We start from the raw sequence: 23,231 nt of genomic DNA on the forward strand, positions 1-23,231 counted from the left end.
TTGAACCGTCTATAGATCATTCTTTTTTATTTCCACTATATTCACTGTATAGACCTCAAATCTCCCCGCAACATTTGTTGCAATGTTAATGACCTCAGCCCAACCAATCTTTTATAACTAAGCAAGCAGTGATTTAGTAGTAGGAACCTGAGGGGCAACTTTTTCCACCAGGAAAATGGTCAGTATATGGAATGAGTTGTTAGAAAAAGTGGTTGAGGCAGTTAAAGGGCATTTAAAGGACTTGGACAAGTATATGGACAGGAAAGATTTAGAGGGGTATGAGACTAGCTTGGATGGACACTTTGGTGGGGGCCAGTTGGGCTTAAAGGGCTGTTTCCATGTTATGATTCTGAGTCTAGTAGGACCACATGTGGATGTAATGTCAAATTCCTCATCAGAGACTTCACTAAATTTGAAGCTCATGGGGTTGAAGGCAAGCTTTTGACAAGAAAGTTGGCTGACAGCAAGAGACAAAAAATAGTGAAGTATTCTAATTAGCAAGGTGGGAATCGTGATGCCCTGCAAGAACCTGGATTTGGAACACAGCTATTCACCATACCATAAGCATGACTTGGATTTGTAGCTTTGGAAAACTTAAATAATGGGATTTGGTGATGTGAGGATTAATAACATTTATTAATAAAGGGCAGCAATCAAGCAGTGTGGATGGAAACATGATATAATGAAAATAGATGTTGATTGAGGAGGATTATGGCAAATGGATTTCAATGTAAGCAAGTGTGATGTCGCCTGCTTTGGGGCTAAATAGTATTGAGCAAAGTAAATGGAAATAGTGAAAAGTTAGGTGATCTAGAGAGATTTGAGGTTTTGTGTACATCATCAAAATGTCATGAACGGATGTAGAAAGTATTCAAAAAGACTAGTTGTTCACTGGCTTTTAGGGGTAAAGGATTGTTGTACAATAAGGACAGCAGTTATGTTTCCGTTGTAACATTGGACCACAGCTGTAGTACAATGGGCAGATCTGGGAAGGAAAGACTGACTTTGGAGGGTGCAAGTTTACCAAAATGATCCCTGGTCTCCAAAGATTGAATTGCAAATGGAGATGACGTAAAATAGAAGAGTGTTCCCTGAAATTTTCCTTTTTTGGTTTTGAACTTTGTCATGTGAGTCTTACTGAAAATTTCCAAGATATTTTGATGGGCTAAATGGAGAGAAGGTATAAGACCCAGGAAGAGTGTAAAATGTCTTTCACAAGCGAACTTTGAAAAGCATTCTGCAGGCAAGGTCCACACATCAAAGTTGCTGGTGAACGCAGCAGGCCAGGCAGCATCTCTAGGAAGAGGTACAGTCGACATTTCAGGCCGAGACCCTTCGTCAGGACTAACTGAAGAAAGAGCTAGTAAGAGATTTAAAAGTGGGAGGGGGAGAGGGAGATCCAAAATGATAGGAGAAGACAGGAGGGGGAGGGATGGAGCCAAGAGCTGGACAGCTGATTGGCAAAAAGGGTATGAGAGGATCATGGGACAGAAGACCCAAGGAGAAAGAAAAGTGGGGGGGGGGGAAGCCCAGAGAATGGGCAAGGGGTATAGTCAGAGGGACAGAGGGAGAAAAAGGAGAGTGAGAGAAAGAATGTGTGTATATAAATAACGGATGGGGTACGAGGGGGAGGTGGGGCATTAGCGGCAGTTAGAGAAGTCAATGTTCATGCCATCAGGTTGGAGGCTACCCAGACAGAATATAAAGTGTTGTTCCTCCAACCTGAGTGTGGCTTCATCTTTACAGTAGAGGAGGCCGTGGATAGACATGTCAGAATGTGAATGGGATGTAGAATTAAAATATGTGGCCAGTGGGAGATCCTGCTTTCTCTGGCGGACAGAGCGTAGGTGTTCAGCAAAATGATCTCCCAGTCTGCGTTGGGTCTCGCCAATATATAGAACGCCACATCGGAAGCACCGGACGCAATGTATCACCCCAGCCGACTCTCAGGTGACGTGTCGCCTCACCTGGAAGGACTGTCTGCGGCCCTGAATGGTGGTAAGGGAGGAAGTGTAAGGGCATATGTAGCACTTGTTCTGTTTACAAGGGTAAGTACCAGGAGGGAGATCAGTGGGGAGGGATGGGGGAGACGAATGGACAAGGGAGTTGCGTAGGGAGCGATCCTTGCGGAATGCAGAGAGAAGGGGGAGGGAAAGATGTGCTTAGTGATGGGATCCTGTTGGAGGTGGCGGAAGTTACGGAGAATAATATGTTGGACCCGGAGGCTGGTGGGGTGGTAGGTGAGGACAAGGGGAACCCTATTCCTAGTGGGGTGGCGGGAGGATGGAGTGACAGCAGATGTGTGTGAAATGGGGGAGATGCGTTTGAGAGCAGAGTTGATGGTGGAGGAAGGGAAGCCCCTTTCTTTTAAAAAAGGAGGACATCTCCCTCGTCCTGGAATGAAAAGCCTCATCCTGAGAGCAGATGCGGCGGAGACAGAGGAATTGCGAGAAGGGGGATGGCATTTTTGCTAGAGACAGGGTGAGAAGAGGAATAGTCCAGATAGCTGTGAGAGTCAGTAGGCTTATAGCAGACAAGGTGATGGCAATTTGTAACTCCTGCTAATTAATTGATGTTGGGTCAATTGTCCCTTTCACATCTGAGTAATAAAACATTGCTAACTGAAGGGCTACAAGGGAAAAGCTAGTGCATGTCATTTGGCCAGTATCAATCATAATTCTATTGAATTCTGGAGCAGGCTCAGTGCCAAGTAGAATTTATGTTAAATAGTCTGGTGTTTCTTGCTGCCCATTGCCATGAAGTTCTAATGTATGCTCAGGCTGTCGTGGAGTGGTGCACAGTAGGTATTGTCAAACTATTTTTGGTTGTTCTCCCTTGGCTGTGGTTTGGGGTCAGTTGTAACAAATCAGAAGCTAATTTTTTTTTAATGTGCTGGTTACCTTCCACTGCTTAGAATCTGCTCAAGAGGTCAGCCTTAGATTAGGATGTATGGGTAAGTGAGTGATCTAGAACTTTCTTGTGTGTGGGTGTTGGAGAGAGTAGGTGTGGAGGCATCATGGGCTGATGGTGCAGGAAGTGGAGATGGAGGGAATGATAATGCTCTGGTATTGGCATGTTTGGGAGGGGTTTGAGGGGGGGCACGTGGCCAAGTGGTTAAGGCATTGGACTAGCTACCTGAAGGTCGTGAGTTCAAGGCCCAGCCGAGGAAACATGTTGTGTCCTTGAGCAAGGCACTTAATCACACATTGCTCTGCGACAACACCAGTGCCAAGCTGTATGGGTCCGAATGCCCTTCCCTTGGACAACATTGGTATCATGGAGAGGGGAGACTTGCAGCATGGCCAACTGTTGGTCTTCCATACAACCTTGCCCAGGCCTGCGCCCTGGAGAGTGAAGACTTTCCAGGCGCAGATCCATGGTCTCGCAAGACTAACGGCGGGGGGGAGCAGTTTGCATTCCACATATCATGGATAATGAAGAAAAGTAATGACACTGGGGAAGTCCTAGAGGAGGGAGACAGAAGGATCAAAGGCCAGGAAATTGGGGAGGGAGGAAATCACTGGGCACTGTGGGATGCAGATTTGGGTGTTAGAGGCTGCCTTGAGATGGAGGTTGGAGCTTGGTTTAGCAGCAAGTTTAATGATGAGTGGTTGAAAACAAAATTCCAGGAAGTATTTGACATGTCTGAAAGTCTCCTAGTTCAGTCTTCAGGAACAAGAACTTGTTATCCTGGGATTGCTCTGTCTCGAGCCAGTGTGGTCTAACTTACCCCTCTCCTGCAGATCTCCAAAAGAGGAATGCTTGGGGAATGATGTCACCCCATTCAATTTGACCAGAAATCTCATGAAGTGTGTTCAGTTGATTTATTTTTCCTAATTATTACAAAATCACTTGGAAATGATTGTTACAATTCTTGCTTTTATTGTTTGCCTTTGGCTTCTGAACATGCAATGCCTCAAATTAAAAATTCTAATTCTTGTTTAATTCCCTTCCCCATGGGGTGGCACGGTAGTGCAGTGGTTAGCACAACAGTTTTCAGTACCAGTGACCTGGGTTCAATTCCCGCTGCTGTCTGTAAGGGGTTTGTACGTTCTCCCAGTGACCGTGTGGGTTTCCTCCAGGTGCTCTGGTTTCCTCCCACAGTCCAAAGACGTACTGGTTGCAGGTTAATTGCTCATCGTCAATTGTCCTCTGATTAGGCTAGAGTTAAATCGGGGTTGCTGGACAGCATGGCTCAAAGGGCTGGAAGGGCCAATTGTGCACTGTATCTCAGTAAATAAATAAATGTCTACCTACCTGTAATCCTTTAAAATCCTGTGTACTTCATAGTCCTCTTATTTTGCCTTCCTTCGTTGCCCCCTCTTTCTCCTCCTGTTCCCATAATCACTATTTATGCCTGAAGCTGCCTAGGTTCTGTTGTGTGGAATTCCCTGGCTAAACACTATCACTAAAAGCTGGCCTAACCGCCCAAGCTCTTAAATCATGTGGCCAAGCTTTTGTTTGATTCTGGTAATACTTCCTCTGCCCAGGGAAGCAGTAGAGGCTACCTCATTAATCTATCTGTGTCTTAAATATATTTAATGTATAATAGGGGAATTAAGAGTCATGGGGAAAAGACAAGTCAGTGGAGCTGAGTACATGACCTTCAGTCTGATCTACTGAATGGTAGAGCAGGTTCAACAGGCCAAAAGGCCTACTCTTGCTCCTTTTTTTTTTACGTTCTCATCTCAGCAGTTAGGTGTTTAATTTATTTTTGCAGCTTGTGTTCCATCTACAAAGCTTTCTATATATACTGTAAATTGCTGCTTTATTGAAGGGCATAAAGGTCTTTGAAGGACTTGTGAACTTCTGTCAAACATCCTTCAGCCTTAACAAGATGTGTTTCTAGCAGCGCCTACATTCTGGCAGTTCTGGAATGAACCAATGCAAAATGCCGAGAATCCGTTTGTTCAAAAGTAATGGGTGGTGGAACGTTACTCGTTCTAATTCAGTAAAATGACTGTATTCTTGTGGGTCAAATAAACCATTGATGCTAAATGTGCAGATATTCTAGCAGAGTAGAATCTTCAGTTCAGCAAATGATTTCAGATGGGCATAATTTGGCTGATACTGTCCTTGCCAGTTTTTGGTATGGTAGCATATTCTCCATCACTTAATTATCAGGTGCTCAAGTTTTAGCCTAAATGGCAAGTGTATGCAGATTTCATCAAATCTTTCAGTAGCACTAGGAATCAAGAGATAGCCATAACAATTTTCTCCTACACTACATTACTACTGTTTTTTTTTGATAATTTAAGAGAGCTTGTGTTACGATGGGGTCAGTGTAACTAGGTAATTCTATTTAAAGTCTACAATATCTCATTAAGAAGGCTTGCATTGGTTAACTACCCATTTCATGTTACATACTGGCTTTGCAGGTTAAGAGTAACTTGATTTTCTTGGAGTTTAAACTTTGTGGGGGGAAAAAATGTACATTTTAAGGGAAATCGTGAAGGTTAACCTGTTTTGTATCAGGCAGTGCAAATGATATTTAAATCTTTGAACTAGAACAAGACTGGTAAGAGTTGACTCAGGTTGTCCTTGCTCCAGCTCTGTAATATGAAAGTGCAAGAAATTTCAAAGGAAATTGTAATGAGAATGACAGATTCTAGAAATGACATTGTACAAGTTGAATCCTACATATTAAATGGTGAGAACACATATTAAATGATGACCATTTATTTGCAATTTTTTTTGTTTTCTGTGTACTTGCATCTAATTTTCTGGCCACTTCCTTAAAAGGCGCATATGCTTGCTAGAGGCAGTTGTAGAAGTTGATCTGCCTTCATTTACTTGGCCTGCAGCACTACTTGGCTGGTAGGCTATATAAGTGGATGAAAGATTGTCACAGCCAAGCCAAGTCCCGTCCTAACGTTAAGGCACACACACCTTACAGCAGCTGCCACTGGCCAATAATTGGGAGCAGAAATGGTGCTGAGGTCAGTATTGGCTCTACTGGTCTGTTCCACTGTGTCTACAGACAACGGGGAACCTAGGATCATCTAGTTATTTGGCTTAGTACAGTGATGAGCAATGTACTTGCTGAAAGGTCAAAAATCTAATCATCTTCCCTCTACGCGCTCTCTAGATTTGGACTTTTTCCACTTTGAATTAATCTTTCTGTCCAAATGAAATCAGTCAGTAGCATCCTAGCTAAATTAAAGTTAAGAATTCAAGTCCCGCTGTAGGTCTAGATTCACACTTTTATGCTGTGCTAAGGAAGTGCCATACTGTCAGATGTTCCGCCATCTGTTGGATGAAACACTACTTGTTGTTCAGGTGAACATTAGCAAAGGGTATGTATAGGCTGTTATTCCTAAACGTTACCCAAAAGTCTGACATTGCAGGATTTGCTGAGCGCAAAATTGCTGCTGAAGTTACTTGTAGGATGCCGGTTGACATAATTCGGCATCAATGGCATATGCGCTAAGTTGCAGTATGAGTGCAAAACTTTGCTGAAGTTTATGCCGTTGTCCTACAATCATTATGCATTGGCGTTTTCTTGTTCAAGTTTTTGCAGCCTGAAACCTGTGCTGCATCAAGTGTTTTGTCAAAGTGCCTTGCACATTCTGTATATGGTACCATGTTGTGGATTGGCTGTTGATGCAACAGCCCTGTTCCCATATGAGGCCCTCTATTAGTCAGGATCGACCAATAGACCCAGCTGTCTACATGATACGCAAGCTAGAGCAGTACGATATATTGCCCATATGGCAGGCTCCCCCTCTCCATGCAACTGATAAATCCAGAGGCCTATGCAGTTTGGCACCAGGACTGTGTCAGGAGTCTTCAGTCAGCGTTGAACTCAATGTAGGTCTGCCTAAGTGACTCCAGTTCCAGAGTTTTCCTCAGGGTTTACTTCTGAAGCCTTCCCCATGAGCAAGGCAGTGGAGGTTTGAGATCAGAGTTTCTCTTCTCCCAGATGAGCTGAAACCACAGTTGATGAGCCCCATCTGCATGGTCACTAGTTTTAAGGTGTCAGTAACTGGCCTTTGACCTGTATCCTATCAGTAGAAACAGTTCTTCTGGGCTTAGTAGCTAAGCCACGCCTGAAGGCCAGGAGGTGGACTTGGTTGTCAGAGGCGATTTGAGAAGCACACCATTTGGAGCATTTAATAGGTAGTGGGAGCTTATCCCCACTACCAGCCACAGCTAAGACAACTTCTAGGAACCACTTCCCATAATCCTCAAAATTCTGATTTGTTGGAATAACATATGTGAAGCATACTTTGGTGAATTTGAGCTCGGGTGCCTTATGTTGAGATAATAAATTTGAAAGTAAAAGGAGGGAAGATGTTAATAAGTGCAGTTCTTTGGTTTGTATTTTGAAAGCTGGTAGGTGGTAGGGGATGGAAAACTCTGTCATACAGAGTTTTAGAGTTTTACAGTTTTTCAGTGAAGGTTATGTCTTGGATCATGGTGAAAGACTGTTTTAAAAATCAAATGGTGACATTTAATGAGCCAAGAATTAGAATGTACAGGTCAAAGGAGATTTGCCTATTAAAGCAAAAGATATTCTTGAAAGGATCCTGTTGCAATATTATATGATGCATTAATGTTTGTCATTTCATTGGTTGACATGTTGCATATAGTTTCTACATTTTGATCTGTTTATCTTTTTGCTGAGATTTTCTTTTTGTGACAGTACTGTAGATGCAAAGGCTAATTTTACTCGGGGATCTAATTTTTTTCAGTGATATTTTAAATGTTCCATTAACACATTCCTAATGGTGTGTTATGACATTGGGCTACTTGGCCTGCCATGGATTTATGAATGTGTGCAAATAACACCTGAGTTTGAAATTACTTAGTAAGATGACTAAAATAGGGATATTTCTTTTGATCTGCTGGAACACTCACCAGAAGTTTGCTCTACTTTTGTTCTGTCATCTGTGTCCATTAGTGTAATCATAAACTTTAAAAATAAACAGCATAGTGCCTCCACTTAACACTTCTGCTTAGGAACAGTAACACCAAGATTCTGCTTTATTGGAAAGGAATTTGTTTGGCTCTTGGCTTGAGATCTGAAATTTATTTTTGTGATAATATCATTGAAAACCCTATTGACGTATCTACACTTTGGGCGCAAGAGTTGGGTCTTTGGATTGTGCATGTGAAAATTCCACAGAATCCATTCAAAAACTGCAATTGGATAGGTGATAGTCCAATTCCCTAACATAGTTCATGTGATACTTACCAGTACTAGATTGTTGTTTGGGGCAATGAAGCTGCTTTACCTCCCAACGAGTTGGCCATTTTGCTCATTCTAAAATTAAATAAAGCTCGGTGCATATGAGTCAATATGATATGCAAATGTAGAATGGTTGTCTTGCATATGCGCAAATGCAAAAATGGCTCGTATATGCACTGCCAATTTTCAAAATTCAACAGTGGATGAAATACTCCTTAGTTTGGTGTAGTTCAAAATTGCTGGGTGACTGAACCCCAAAATGGACTGGGCAGTTCAAAGCTTGACGAGTGGTTACCCTGAGCCACAGCCGCAAATTTCAAGGTAACTAAAGCAATGCACACAAAATATGTAAGTAATTATGTTGAACTACTTTAATTGCTTTTATTTTAATGAAATACTTTTCAATTGATAAACGCTGCTGAGCAGAGTACATTAAGGTTTTAAAACTAAGACTGTGGCTTTCACTTCAAATTTCAAAATATTTCATATGACTTGCTTTGTTAATACTTAAAAATTAACAGTATAATGAGCTATGTCAAGCCACAAATATTTATCCATTCTGTGTTTGCTATTTTTCTCAACGTTTAAAGAAAAACTAATGATTGTATGTTTTCCAAAGTGACATGAAAGCACTTAATTGTCTTAATATCTTGGAATATGAACTGAGGTATTGCATCTGCAGTTAAAAATGGTTGATGATGCAGCAAATTACAGGGTGGTAATGAGTATAGTATATTCCTCACCACAAAAATACCTGATCGCCTGCACTCAAGTTATCATTCCTTAGCTTAGCTGTTCTGGAGATCTGAAATGCATTTTGAGGTTGCAGAGGGTCAAGGCTGTTTTTGATCTGTTTGGTTTTGCATTCTTGGTGCTGACACTGTCTCCAGGTGAGATTTTTCACTCACTGGCACTTGCATGCTATGCCTAATTGATGTGAAAATATAACAAAATAAAAAAAAATTACAGTGACTGTATGCAAGCAAGCCTGAGCACCAAAATCATGCATAGAAGTGAAATTGAACATTGGTTATTTGTCTGTGGAAATTAATCCTGCTCAATCCCAGAAATATTACTCAACTTTATAGCTCAATCTGGACTGCTGCTTAAGGTGGAAATGTGTCCTTTATCATATACATATCATAAGCATTAATTGACATGAATTCAGCAGACCTTTATCAACAAATATTATATCTGATACCACAATTGTGCAAAGTAATTAAATGTAAAATAATAATGGGAATAGTTAAGCAGGAAGAATGGTTGAAACTAAGGCTTTAGACTGCTGCCAAATTTTATAGAAGTATCATACAATTATAGGGAGAATGTAGGAGTAATATTCCAGATTGATATCAAGAAGATTGAAAGGTCTTCATCCAAAACTGTTTTGTGTAGTCAGATTGATATTAGTGAATTAGGTGGAAAATTACTGTTGTTAGCAATTAAAAATTGCTTGATATCTGTTATGAAACCTCAGAGCTAAGTGATGACAAAGAATGCTTTCCATGTGCAATTAAACAAACAATTGTGGTATGAAGAAGAGAATAGTTTTCTGCTTTAATTTAATCTGAGTGTGATTTGCACAATTTGTTGGAAGTGTTGTTGGGGTTATTCACTCCCTTCTGCTTCTCCAATAAGTTCCCTACTCAATAATTTAAAGTTCAAAAGTCATCCATTTGTTTAACCTTTTCCATGGAGAACTAAAATCCCTGTATTTGTGTCGGAGCACCTGGTTGTTGTGCATTAAGTCACGTAGATTTGGTAACAACTAATTTCCAAATTATATTGCAGTCAATACAAGTCTGACCTTTTCCTGATAACATTCATTTAAGTGCTGCCCACTTTTTGAAAATGTTTGTAGTGCATTGAAAATATCTCTTAACTATTAATTGGAAATATTTTCTCCATCTTTCTTCAAGCTGTCCATTGAATTGCATATATCTACTGCATGAAAATGTGTTGAACATCTTATGCTTACCATCTGTGTAACAATGTTCCTTCTTTTCTCCTCACAGACCTTTATAGTACTAAACAGAGGAAAAGCTATCTTCCGATTTAGTGCCACACCTGCCATGTACATTTTAGGCCCTTTGAATCCAGTGAGGAGATTCGCTATTAAAATTTTGATACATTCATATCCTTTTTAGTGTTTTATATCGTGTTTTTCTTTTGTGCTAGTAGATGAAAGTCTGGCAATTTTAAATGTACTGTGTTGTACTTTGCATCAATGTACTGTTTTATCAGCAAACCAAATGCAAAATCAGGTTGCATGCAACTTATTGGTGAATTGCAATCACGTGCTCGTCATGTGATAAGTATATATCCAAGCCGTTCTATTCAAATAAGGTGACTTACAGATTTCTTCCCGTGTTCTTATGCCGTCACTATATTGTGCTGTTGTAAATATTTTAGGTGTGCGTATAAAATATTACTGCAGGGATGCTGCAACTTTTGACAATTTAAACTTTTCTGACCACATTTCATAATGATGAAGTGAGAAAGTAAAGAGGATGTTATCAATGTCTGTTGGTTTTGTATTTCCCAGGATTAAATAATAACATGAATTATGAAACCATGATTGAACCCCATAGTTTTCCATACATTGTTTAATTTAGTGGAGATGAAGCAATATATTTAATAGTACACGGTATTCCTTCGTGATTGAGGTGCAAGAAGCAGAAAGGCAGTAGAATGTTAATTAGTATATTATATGGTTTTAGTGTAGGCCAGCTTCTGATTTGAACACATTCTTCAAAATAAATCTTTAGAAAGAATGTAGTATTTGTGATTGGAGGCTGACATTGAGGTGAAGTTGCTTTGGCTACTGTTTGAAGTTATATGTTCAAAAAGGACAGCTTCATGATTTTGCTGCATGAAAAAAAAGAAAGAAATTCTTCCTTTGCCATGAGAAAATCTATATTAAATACGAAAAATGATACTTAGTGTAAACAAGTAATTGCAATAGAACACTGTAATGACCTTCCTTTATAATATAGAAAATAATGACTCTGCTAGAAAGCTGAAATGAATTCTCAAGGATCAATTGATCTAAATAACTTTGTCATACTTCATGCCTCCTTCAATATAATTGACATTTATCAAGTTTTCTCCAACTGTTGATCTGTTCTTGCCTTTCAAACTTGTTCAAATATTTATGAACAAATGTTTAGTATGTTCATATAAACTTCATTTGGAGGCATCAAACAATTTAAATGACATAAGAGCAGATGATATAATAAGAGCATTTGTGCACTAATATTTAAAGATGCTTATTAAGGAATTTTGTTGCCCTCCCTGTTAGCACAGCTGATTTTGAATTACAGGGAACGTAATGCATTCTCACTACATGTTATTGAACCTGCTCAAAGCCTTGCATCCCTACTTGATGATGATGTCGGATCATTTCCAGGATGAGAAGGAAAGAGATCTTCATTCACTTGATTCTGATGTCAGATCAAACAATTCTACTGGATTTGTACTACACTTGCATTGCATCTGCAGCATTGATGTGAAGCATCCACTCTGTTATTGAATGGAGCATTTGCTTAATGTTCCTGGGCTTTTAGCTGAAACTATTAAATTTGTGCTAATGTGCTCTCTTGCAGACAAACTAATTTATTAGCGTTTCGAGTTTGGAAACGCATTTGGTAGATTTTCCACCTTCCGCCCTATTCTTACTATCAAAAGCTAATAACAACAAGGATTGGAATATAATTCTGCAAATAAAATTCTTGTCTGGTATCTTTCCCACCCCCCACCCCCTGGAAACCATTCTTTTCCAGTTCACTCCCCTCCCTTGACTTGCTAGCCCTTCTCCATAATATCTTCCACGTACCCTTACCATTTTTATCAAAAAGGGAGTTACCATTTACACTATGAAGCTCTGCAACAGAGTTTGATCCTGACTTCCCTCTCCATCCATTTGCATCACAGTTGAACTATAGTTTGAGCCAGGCTACTGACCCAAAATTCTGTTTTTATACACTTCTAATAATCAATCTAACTTGACTTAAAATTCCAACCAAAATGGGCTATCTTGATAAACAATTAAATCTGAGCCATTCTTGGAGTGCAAGAGTGGGTTCCATTTTATGGTCTATGTGGCAGTTCAGTGCTGTATTGGGGAATCTCTGACAGTGCTTTTTGCACTGAAGTGAATACTGTGGAGCAAATGTAAGTGTTCTAATTTAGGATCAAGTATGAATGAAGTGAAAATGGGTTATTTTCATGATGGGTGAGACAAATCTTGATCTGTCTGCTGCTGAAGTTCTTAACTGTGCCTTTGTTACCTCTAGATACGCCTATTTCAGAATTCTTCAAGCCCATCTTCCATCTTGCTTCCTGAAACATTAGTTCAGCAAAAACTCCTTTCATCCGTCACTGCATTGCTCACTGACTCCTGATCCACTGGCCCATTTATATATTTTAAAAAAATCCATTTTTGTGTTCAGTTCTTCACTTGGCCCTGTCTCTCCCTATCTCACAACCTCCAGCAGTACGAGAAGTCTCTGAACTCAATTCACCTTCAAAACCAACTTTGCTGTATCTCATGTATTTCCTTGCCCCAGTGTTGGCAACTATGTCTTCAACACTAAACCCTGGATTTTTTTTCATATCCTTTTACTTCTTGAGTATCTCGACAAAGCTAAATTGTGCAGCCACCCTGCTCTCTAATGCTTAACCCTTTTTGTGGTTATGTTCTCTTGAAGTGGCTTGGAAAAGGTTAAATGTGCTAAATAAATGCAGCTTAGATCATGAGTGTCTGAAGACTGCAAAGGTTGACACAATAGAACTATAAACATGCTCAGAAACAAATTCCCTTTAATGTAGTCAATATTAGGGGTTGAGGGGTTAGAGGCTTCATGTTAAGATTAAATTTTAGATTTAAATTTTCAAGTTTTGTATTTTGTAGTTACACATTCTTCTACTGAAGCAAACTAATTGCTAAAATCATAATCCTGATGAAGGCTCTTGGCTTAAAGTCAACTGTCCATTTCCATCCACAGATGCTGTCTGACAGCTGAGTTATTCCAGCATTTTGTGTGTGTTGCTTCTAAGACCTTAGAGTTGCTTTTTTTTTTAAAAATGATATTTGAAGAAAGCTTCCAGGTCTCTGAAAGGATTTGGAACATCTATCACATTCCTGCAGTTTCACACTTAATTATGCACATAAAACCTCGTGAGAAGTGAGCAATGATCTCTTCTGCTCCAGGTGTACCAATTTAAATGCATTTGTTCCAGTTCTCAATTTTAGCACCTATTCAATGCCTCTCTTGATACAGAGCTACATCATATTCTTCTAGAACCATGAAGTATATCTTGTGTTGTACTTCAAAATGTAAATCATGTTGACCAGATGACATTTAGAGTAGATAATGTGCCACTTCCTCTGACTGCAAACATTGTGGTTAAAATTAGTTTTGTACCTATTGCCCTTTAAATCTTATAGGGGTAGATTTTAAACTTCAGAAAAAGTTTTGACGTATTTATTCAGATTTCTTTTACCATATAGTTGCTGATCTATTTCTACTGTTTTGAGGAGTGTGTTCAATGTCTTTAACACATAGACTTGTAGAAAGAATAGCAACATGTATGGCCTCAAGATATTGAAGTCCATTGGGGTTGCTTCGAGTTTAAAGTAAATATTAATTGCTCTAAATTTCAAATCACGCAATTGGATTTCTGCAAATTATGTTTTTCCTGACTTTGTAGATAATGCCTTCAACTTCAGTGGCCTGTTTGATTGCTTCCATAGCTGCTTTTAATTTGTCATGCTAAAACCAGAGTTACTCAGCTCCAAGGAATTCCTGTGCTACGTTTACACCCTGTTTCCTTGTTTACTTTGTCTTATGAATACATGAATAGAATCCATTTACAGACATAACTCACTTAAACTTGCATCTTTATTGCAATTAAGGCTGGAGATTGTGGCACACAAGCTAGGAAATACATCGCCAAATTTAACATCTTAACAATTGGAGCCAGTCATCTTCCACAATCCGATGCAATTGAGGCATTGTTATCAAATGGATGTTCATTTCTGATCTCTCAATCACCTGGGCTGTCTGAGAGAGTAGTGGCAAAACCACAAGAGAGAGGAGCAGAATTGGGCCATTTGGACCATCAAGTCTCCTCTGCCATTTCATCGTGACTGATCCAATTTTCCTCTCGGCCCCAATCTCCTGCCTTTTCCCTATATCCCCTCATGCCCTGACCAATCAGGAATCTATCAATTCCAACTTCTGCCTGAAATATACATAAAGACTTGGCCTCCTGAGCTGCCTGTGGCAAAGAATTCCACAGATTCGTCACTCTCTAGTGAAAGAAATTCCTTCTTGTCTCCGTTCTAAAAGTATGCCTCTCTATTCTGAGGCTGTGTCCTCTGGTCTTAGGCTCTCCTACTAAAGGAAACATCCTCTCCACATTCATTCTATTAAGGCTTTTCACTATTCAATAGGTTTCAATGAGGTAATCTCTCATTCTTCTGAATTCTAGTGAATACAGGCCCAGAGCCATCAAAAGCTCTTTTATATGACAAGCCATTTAATCCTGGAATCACTTTCTTGAACCTCCTTTGAACCCTCTCCAGTTTCAGTACATCCTTTCTAAGATAAGGGGCCAAAAACTGATCACAATACTCCAAGTGAGGCCAGACCAGTGCCTTTATAAAGCCTCAGCATCACATCCCTGTACTTATATTCTAGACCTCTTGAAATGTGAAAAGACTCTGTCCCAACACTGACCCCTGTGGAATGCCATGAGTCACTGGTAGTCAGCCAGAAAATGTTCTGTTTATTCCTACTCCTTGCCTCCTGCCAATCAGCCACTGCTTTATCCATGCTGGAATCTTCCCTGTAATACCATGGGCTTGTAGCTTGTTAAACAGCCTCATGTGTGACGTCAAAGGTTTCCCTTGAGGAAACCATCTTAACTATGGCCTATTTTATCATGTGCCTCCAAGTACCCCGAAACCTCATCCTCAACAATTGACTCCAACATCTTCCTAACCACTAATGTCAGACTAACTGGCCTATAATTTCCTTTCTTCTGCCTCTCTTCCCTTCTTGAAGGGTGGAGTGACATTTACAATTTTCCAGCCTTCTGGAACCATTTCAGAATCTAGTGATTATTGAAAGATCATTACTAATCCCTCCAGTATCTCTTCAGCTACCTCTTTCAGAATGCTGGGGTGTACACAATCTAGTCTAGGCAACTTATCTACCTATCTACCTTCAGATGTTCCAGTTTCCCAAGAACCTTCTCTTAAGTAATGGTAACTTCACACACTTGAAGACTCCTGACATCTGGAACTTCCACTATACTGCTCGTATCTTCCAGTGAAGACTGGTGCAAAAATATTTCTTCAGTTCATCCACCATTTCCTTGTCCCCATTACACCTCTCCAGCACTGTTTTCCAGTGGTCTGATATCCACTGTCATCTCTCTTTTACACTTTATGTATCTGAAGAAATGTTTGATATTCTTTTTAATGTTATTGGCTAGCTTGATTTTGTATTCCATCTTTACCTTAATGATTTTTTTAGTTGTCTTCTGTTGGTATTTGAAAGCTTCCCAATTCCTTAACTTCCCACTATTTTTTGCCTTTTCTTGTTCGCCACAGTTGTGTCATCTTTTCTTTAGAGTACTACTTCCTCTTTGCGATATATATCTTGTGCCTTCTGAATTGCTTCCAGAAATTCCAGCCATTGCTGCTCTGCCATCATCCCTGCCAGTGTTCTTTTCCGGTCAATTCTGGCCAACTCCTCTCTTATGCCTCTGTAATTTCCTCTTCTCCACTGTAATACTGATAAATCTGACTTTAGCTTCTCCTCAAATTTTAGGGTGAATTCAATCATACTATGATCACTTGCCATAAGGGTTCTTTTACCTTAAGCTCTCTATTCAATTCTGGGTCATTGCACAACACCCAATCCAGAATAGCTGATCCCATAGTGGGCTCAACCACAAGCTGCTCTAAAAAGCCATCTCATAGCCAGTCCAGAAATTCCCCCTCCAGGAATCCAGCACCAACCTGATTTTCACAATCTACCTGCATATTGAAGTCCCCCATGACTATTATAACATTGACCATTTAGCGTGCATTTTCTATTCCCCATTGTAATTTGCAGGTCGCATCTTTACTACTGTTTGGGGGGCCTGTATACAACTCCCATTAGGGTCTTTCTACTCTTGCAGTTCCTTAGCTCTATCCACAATGATTCAACACCTTCTGACCCTATGTCACCTCTTTCTAATGATCTGATTTCATTTTACCAACAGAGCAACAGTTTACCCCTCTGCCTCCCTGCCTGTCCTTTCATACAATGCTCCCAGCTATAATCTTCTTTCAGCCATGATTCAGTGATGCCTGTAAAATCATACATGCTAATCTGCAACTGAGCTGCAACTTCATCTAGTTTATTCTGTATACTGTGCACATTCAAATATAACACCTTCAGTCTTGTATTCACCCTTTTTGGTTTTTGTCTGCCTTTTACGTGGCAACTCATCCTGTTGACTGCAATTTTACCCTTTCATCAGCCTCTCCTTACCTCACATTGCCTCTGTTTGTAAAACAGCTACCTTATCTTCAGCACTATTATCCGCCTTTCCTACAATAGTTAGCTGGCTCCCATTTTGCTCCCACTTGCTGTTGTTTCCAGATACGTCCAACTGTTCGGTGCTCCTTGAAGTAAACTAGCAGCACGGAGTGCATTGGCCAACTTAATATATCACTTTTCATGAGTTGCCTGCCTCTGTGCATAGAATGTGGTTGGTGCTGTGCCAGGTCAAACTTCTAAAGCTTGTTCCTCCCAACCTGAGAGGCATGCAGAAGAGTGTTGAATATGTTCTCATCAGCTTGCTTTCCGCCATCAAAGGACATTTTTGTCTCTGTATCCATACTGTCTGAAAATGGCTCTTCCTGGGTCAATCTCAGAAAGTGGTAGTCCTCAGACTTGTAAATTATAGCTCTTGAAGTACTTATGTTGTTGCTTTTTAAACCTGAGGGTTTCTGCCTTCATCCTTCAGTCAGAGAGTCCCAGAATCCTCTTAAAACATGCTATTTTTAAAAAAATCTGTTCTGATTAACTTAAGTATATTTCCCCTTGTTATTGACTTTGCTTAAACAAAATGGGCCTGATCTGTTTGCCTACCTTTGGAACATTATTAATTTTAATAATCTTAGTGTCACTTCTCTGTCATTATGTCTGCCATCAGTTATGTGCACAATCTAATACTTAAATGTGGGCATACCTCTGTACTCTGTACTGAGTAGCTGAAGGTTACTCATGCTGGCAATATCGTCAAATCTCCTCTGCTTTTGGTAGATGGCATCTACCAACCCTATATGTATTCATCTTTGGTTCTTGTTGGGACCAGAAGGCAAGCATTATTGCATGGGAATGTGATACAGGCAATAGGTCCACAAATAGGGAGGAGCACTGATTCATCTGGGTACTAAATTGCACATGCCTAATTGCATTTATAATGACATTGAAGTTTTCTTGAGACTTAAGCTAACACTGTACAAATAATAGTCATGTTTATGATTAGAATGCCCTGGTAATTTCTTACAAGTCAATGGCTGCAGATCCATCTTCCAAACTTTTCCATCCAATTCTGGTAATCACCGTAGCTCCTTTGCATTCTGTATATTGCCCTCCGAAGAAGTATCAGTTTTGTATTTAAAAGTTAAAAGTGGAGACTGAAGGGATGGGGTTTTACATTGGACACACTGTTTCTCATGGAGTGCTCAAAATAATTGGGATTGTTATAGTGATATTTGTCTTGGACAATGTATGCAGTGCACCTACTTTACATTGAGATGGTAATTCCATAGTGGAATGTCTTAAACTCAATGATCAGATGTGAGTTCTGCTTCCAAATTTGAGCCTCCCTCTTAGAGGTTCTGAATGCAAACATATGACTTAAAAGTGAAGGGTTTTTTGAGAAGTTCACTTGCCATAAATAAGATGCTGGTTAGCTCTTCCCTATTTAAAATTCAACCACAAACTCGAGTCAAAACTTCCAGCGAAATAGGTGGTCCAACATTGACTTGACTGAGTAAAAAGCTGCAACCACATAGTTATGATCAGTCCCAGTAGCTCACTGCAAATGGGGTGGTGCTGCTGAACTTCCTGGCGCCCTAGGGCTCATGAGTTTGGGAAGTGCCACATCTAAACCCAAAACTGATCCCAGAACAATTATCTGAACTAATCGAGCACCTTTGTTTCATCAGCAAGAAGTAGGATTTCCTGGTGGCCCAACTACTTTAATTCCAATCTCAATCCCCATTCCAACATGTTGGGCCATCGACAACTCTGCTGCCAAGATGAGACAACTCTCAGGTTGGAGGAGCAACACCTAATATTCTGTCTGGGTAGCTTTCCCCCTGATGGCATGAACATTGATTTCTCTTACTTACAGTAATTTCTCTCCTTCCCCCTTCTCTTTTTCCATTCCCCATTCTGGCACCCCATTATCTCTTCTCATCTCCTCACCTGCCCATCACCTCTCTCAGGTTCCCCCCCCCCCCCTCTTCCTTGGTATCCACTTCTCCTTTCATCTTCCTCCTCCTTCAGCCCTCTACCCCTTCCATCTGTCACCTCCCGGTTTCTCACTTCATCTCCCCACCCCTACCCAACTATTTTCCCCTTTTTCCGCCTCGCCTAGCTTCACCTGTCACCTTCCAGTTTGTACCCTTTCCCCTCCCACCTCCCTCCATCTTATTCTTGTTCTTTTCCCCTCCTTTCGAGTCCTGATGAATGGTCTCAGCCCAGAACGTCGACTCTTTATTCTTTTCCACAGCTGCTACCTGACCCGCTGAGTTCCTCCTGCATTTTGTGTGTGTTACTCTAGATTTCCAGCGTCTGCAGAATCTCTTGTGTATCTGAGCCAATTTCCCGATCTGCCATGCTTGATACTCATTTCAGTTAGAAATTTCCTTTTTTTTTTGAAGATTTGAAGATTGCTTTCCTTCTGCTCTCATATCATTTCTCCAACAACTTAATATCCATTCATTATATTGGGTCTTTCCTTTAAACTGCATAATGTCACTTTTTTAATTGCTGCAAGATCCTGTGATTTGTGAAAGTTGCGCTAGCTTCTATATTTGCATAGAAGGTAGGCTTGTGTTCTCTCCCCCCCCCCCCCCACTACACCACCAGAAAAGCTCGACTGTTGGTTCACTTCTGTGTTTAAGTTGTGCATTTTCTTTTCCCCTCTGGGTGCTTAGTCGCTTAATGCGGTACTCTTCATCTGAAAAATGTTTTGACGGTTCTCCTGGATAAGTAACTTGGTTATGGTTAAACGTGGCTGCTCGCATCTAATCACCACTAATGAAATTCTATTCTCATGAACTGTGTATTTGAAGGCTTTAATGACACATTAATACCGGTAACAAAATGATGTTTTTCATGAAAATGCACATCAAGTCCCTGTACCCTGGTTCTTACTTTGTTGTGCTGATCTGGTCTCGTATTGTACAGAATTAACAGCAGCTAAGAACATTGTCACGGATAGAAATATTTATCTGGCTGTTTCAGTCAGCCGGGGTTCTGTTCATTTACCATTCACTGCGAAAGCGTTCACTTATCTCTTTATCCATTGTGCAAACCTGCGCAAGAAGAATTGAGCTGTTCTGTTATGTTTCTCAACTCCAAAACAAAAACTAATCAGGAAAAGAACATGGAGCCAGGGATAGCTTTTGTATGGATAGTTCTTTACTTTAAGGAGGTGTGCACTTCTGGCATGATGTATAATGACAAATGCCATTCACATACTTTTACATATAACCCACAATCAATTAATTAACCAACAAAGAATGCTTAATCAAACAATGTATTTACAATGTTAATCAAGTATTACTGAAATATTAAATACACAACACTCCTCCCTGCTTAGCTACAAATTCCAACTCAACATAGAATGCATCTCAACGATATACACAGTATATGAGATAATACAACTACTATATTGACATCCGCAGCATAGGAAATTTTAAATTGTTCCATTCAGGCCTAAAGATTTGATCACTGTGGAGGATTTCTTGCACTTGTGGGATAACGTCCTTCCTGACCCGGGAGGTCATTCTGCTTGGCAGGTGAGACTTCTGGCTGTGAAACATTCTCAGGTTCTGGGGCCTCCTCTGTGGTGGAGGTAGAAGTTGACTCTGGGACTGCAGGAAGTGGTTTTCACAGCTGTGAATACCTTTCTTCTGGACGTGTTGGCATCCCAAACAGTGCATGGCAAACTGCTTGATCTGCTGATCTATTCCAGGCCACCAGACAAAGTTTTGAGATAACGCTTCCATTTTGACCACGCCAAGATGATCGGCATGTAGCTCCTCCAACACTTTAGCTCTCAGTTTGGATGGTACAAGTCTCAATCCCACATAAGGCAAACCCTGTCAAAGACAAGTTCATCTTGGCGCTGGTGAAAATGGGGAACTGGAATTTCTGCTGCCTGGTTCAGCCATTTTGGGTTGCTATGTAGACCTGAGACTGTGTGCGGTCTTTTCTGGTTGATCATCTCTGCCATAATAGGGAGACTTTCAATTTGCATTAGGGAGAATACATCAAGAGGAATGTCCTCTTTTGTAATTTTTCGGGTATTTCCTTTTCCAAGGGTAAATGGGACAATCCATCAGCATTTCCATGACTGAATTCAATCTTGTAATTGTGTCCTCCAAGAACCAGAGCCCATCTCTGCATTAGTGCTGCTGTTAGTGGAACACCCTTCTGTGGATTGAAAATGGACACGAGTGACTGATCAAAGATGAGAAAATCTGCAGATGCTGGAAATCCAACAGAAATCCAACAAAATGCAGAAAATGCTGGAAGGACTCAGCAGACCAGGCAGCATCTATGGAAAAGAGTAAACGGTCAACATTTTGGGCTTTGACCCTACAGGACTTGCCATGGTTGCAGTATTTCACTGTTATGATTGTCATTCCCACAGGAATCCTGATGAAGGGTCTCGGCCCGAAATGTACGTGTGTGTCTGTGTCTTTTGTCTTACTAGTGGTTGTTGATCAGTAATGAGGGTCAACTCTCTCCCATCCAAGTACTGGTTGAAACATTTTACACACCAAACCAGACTTGAGGCCTCGGTCAATCTGTGCATAATTTTTCTTTGCAGTGGTAAGGGAACCTGATGCAAAAGCTACTTCCATCACTTCCATCACTCATAATGTGACAAGACTGCACTATACCATAAGGCAATACATCATGGGCAAGCTTCATTGGACAGTGTGGATCATAATGTGTGCATACAGTGTCTGCTGCCACCATTTCCTTACCTTTTGGAAAGCAACCTCGCACTTTGTCCTTTGCCATTTCTTCCCGACCTGTAGTAATGAGTTCAAGGGGTGGAGCGCAGTAGCCAGGTCTGGCAGGAATCTGTTATAGTGATTGACAAATCCTATAAAGGACCACAACTGTGACATGGCCTTTGGCCTTGGGGCATCCAGCACTGCTTGAATTTTCTCAGCACACTTGTGTAATCCTTGGGTATGAATGGTGGAGCCACTCCAAGTGATAATTGGTTTCAGGAATTCACACTTGTGTCACGCTTTGAGCCCATAATCTTCTAATCTTTTTAAACTACCTTGAGACTTTGGAGATGCGCCTTGTCATCCTCACTAGTAACAATGGTGTCATCCAGGTAACACTGAGTACCTGGGCAGCCCTGCAGCACCTGATCCATAGCTTTCTGCCAGAGTGCAGGTGCAAATGCTATCCAAGAATAAGCCTATTATAGAGATAAAGCCCTTTGAGAGTGTTTATGGTGAGAAACAACTCGGACTCTTCTTCCATCTCCATCTGTAGATAGGCCATTTTGCTGAAGTGTTTCAGTCTGGAAAGGTTTACAAAGATATTCTCTATCCTGGGCAGAGGATATTGATCTACTTTCAGTACTGGATTGATGGTGATCTTAAGATCATCACAGATCTTGACAGACCCATTCTTCCTGGGTACTGGCACCAACTGGAGTTGCTCATGGCTCCACCTCAACCTTGGAAAGAATTCCTTCAGCCTCCATGCAATCTAGCTCACTGGCTACTTTATTACAGATGGTATAAGGAACAGGACTGGCTTTGTAAAACTTGGGTGTGGCATTTTCATTTAGAACTATTTTACCCTTGATATGCTTGAGTTTTCCAATGCCATCCTTGAATACTACTGTGGCATCATCCAGTACCTTTCTTAATTCGCTTTCAGTTGGTTCTATTGCAGGGGATGAGGCATGCAAATTGTGGATGGATCTCCGATCAAATTGTAGTTGTCTCAGCCAATCATGACCCCACAATGCTGGCCCTCCTGTTTTTACCACGTACAAGCCCAATGTGGCTTATTGGTTGTTTTATTTTACGGTTATGAATGTCATTCCCACAGGAGTTATCTCTTCTTTAGTATAAGTTCTTAGTTGGATATCTGTGAGCTTCAGTTCAGTATCTTTGAAATGCTGTTCAAATTCATTTTGTGGAATGACTCAAATAGCTGAGCCAGTGTCCAATTCCATTTAATTAATTTGCCGTTCACTTCTTGTGTAAGCCATATTGCTCATCTATGGTTAGTTTTCACATTGTAAATCTCAAGGCTACGTAGTCCAATGTCACTTTCATCGTTGTCAGAATTTTCATTAGCAGTGTGCAGATTGGTGCTCTTTTGAAACTGCAGCTTGACTTTTTATCTTTATCTCTTCCTTGTGCAGTCAATTTATTTGTCTGTTCAACATGTTCTTTGTACGTGTCCTAATTTGTGGCATTTTCTGCAAGTTTCGCCTTTAATCTTGCATTGGTCTGGTGTATGTGAGTCCCTGCCACAATAGTAACGCAATTTGTTCTGCCAGTCAGGCTCCTGTTTAGATGTTGCAATTTTGTTCACATTCACTTTCATTCCTGACTGTATCTCTGGCTGTAGTTTCCATTGATACAGCAATTTCAACTGCTCTTTTAAATGTGAATTGTGATTCAATTAGGGGCCATTTTGAATGCTTTCTTGTTTAGTTTATGTAATATTGTGATCTCTCAGTATAT

General features: G+C 40.5%; 1 protein-coding gene across 1 annotated transcript in view; it reads left to right on the forward strand.

Annotated features, from left to right (window-relative positions):
- LOC140191801 (sodium channel protein type 8 subunit alpha-like) overlaps nt 1-23,231 on the forward strand; it is a 248,703-nt gene that overhangs the window by 35,989 nt on the left and 189,483 nt on the right. The window contains exon 2 of the mRNA XM_072249577.1: nt 10,207-10,325. Within this exon, the coding sequence (XP_072105678.1) occupies nt 10,207-10,325 (119 nt within the window). The remainder of the gene's footprint in view (nt 1-10,206; nt 10,326-23,231) is intronic.

The sequence above is a fragment of the Mobula birostris genome, chromosome X, assembly GCF_030028105.1.
Source record: "Mobula birostris isolate sMobBir1 chromosome X, sMobBir1.hap1, whole genome shotgun sequence".
NCBI classification, from domain to species: Eukaryota; Metazoa; Chordata; class Chondrichthyes; order Myliobatiformes; family Myliobatidae; genus Mobula; species Mobula birostris.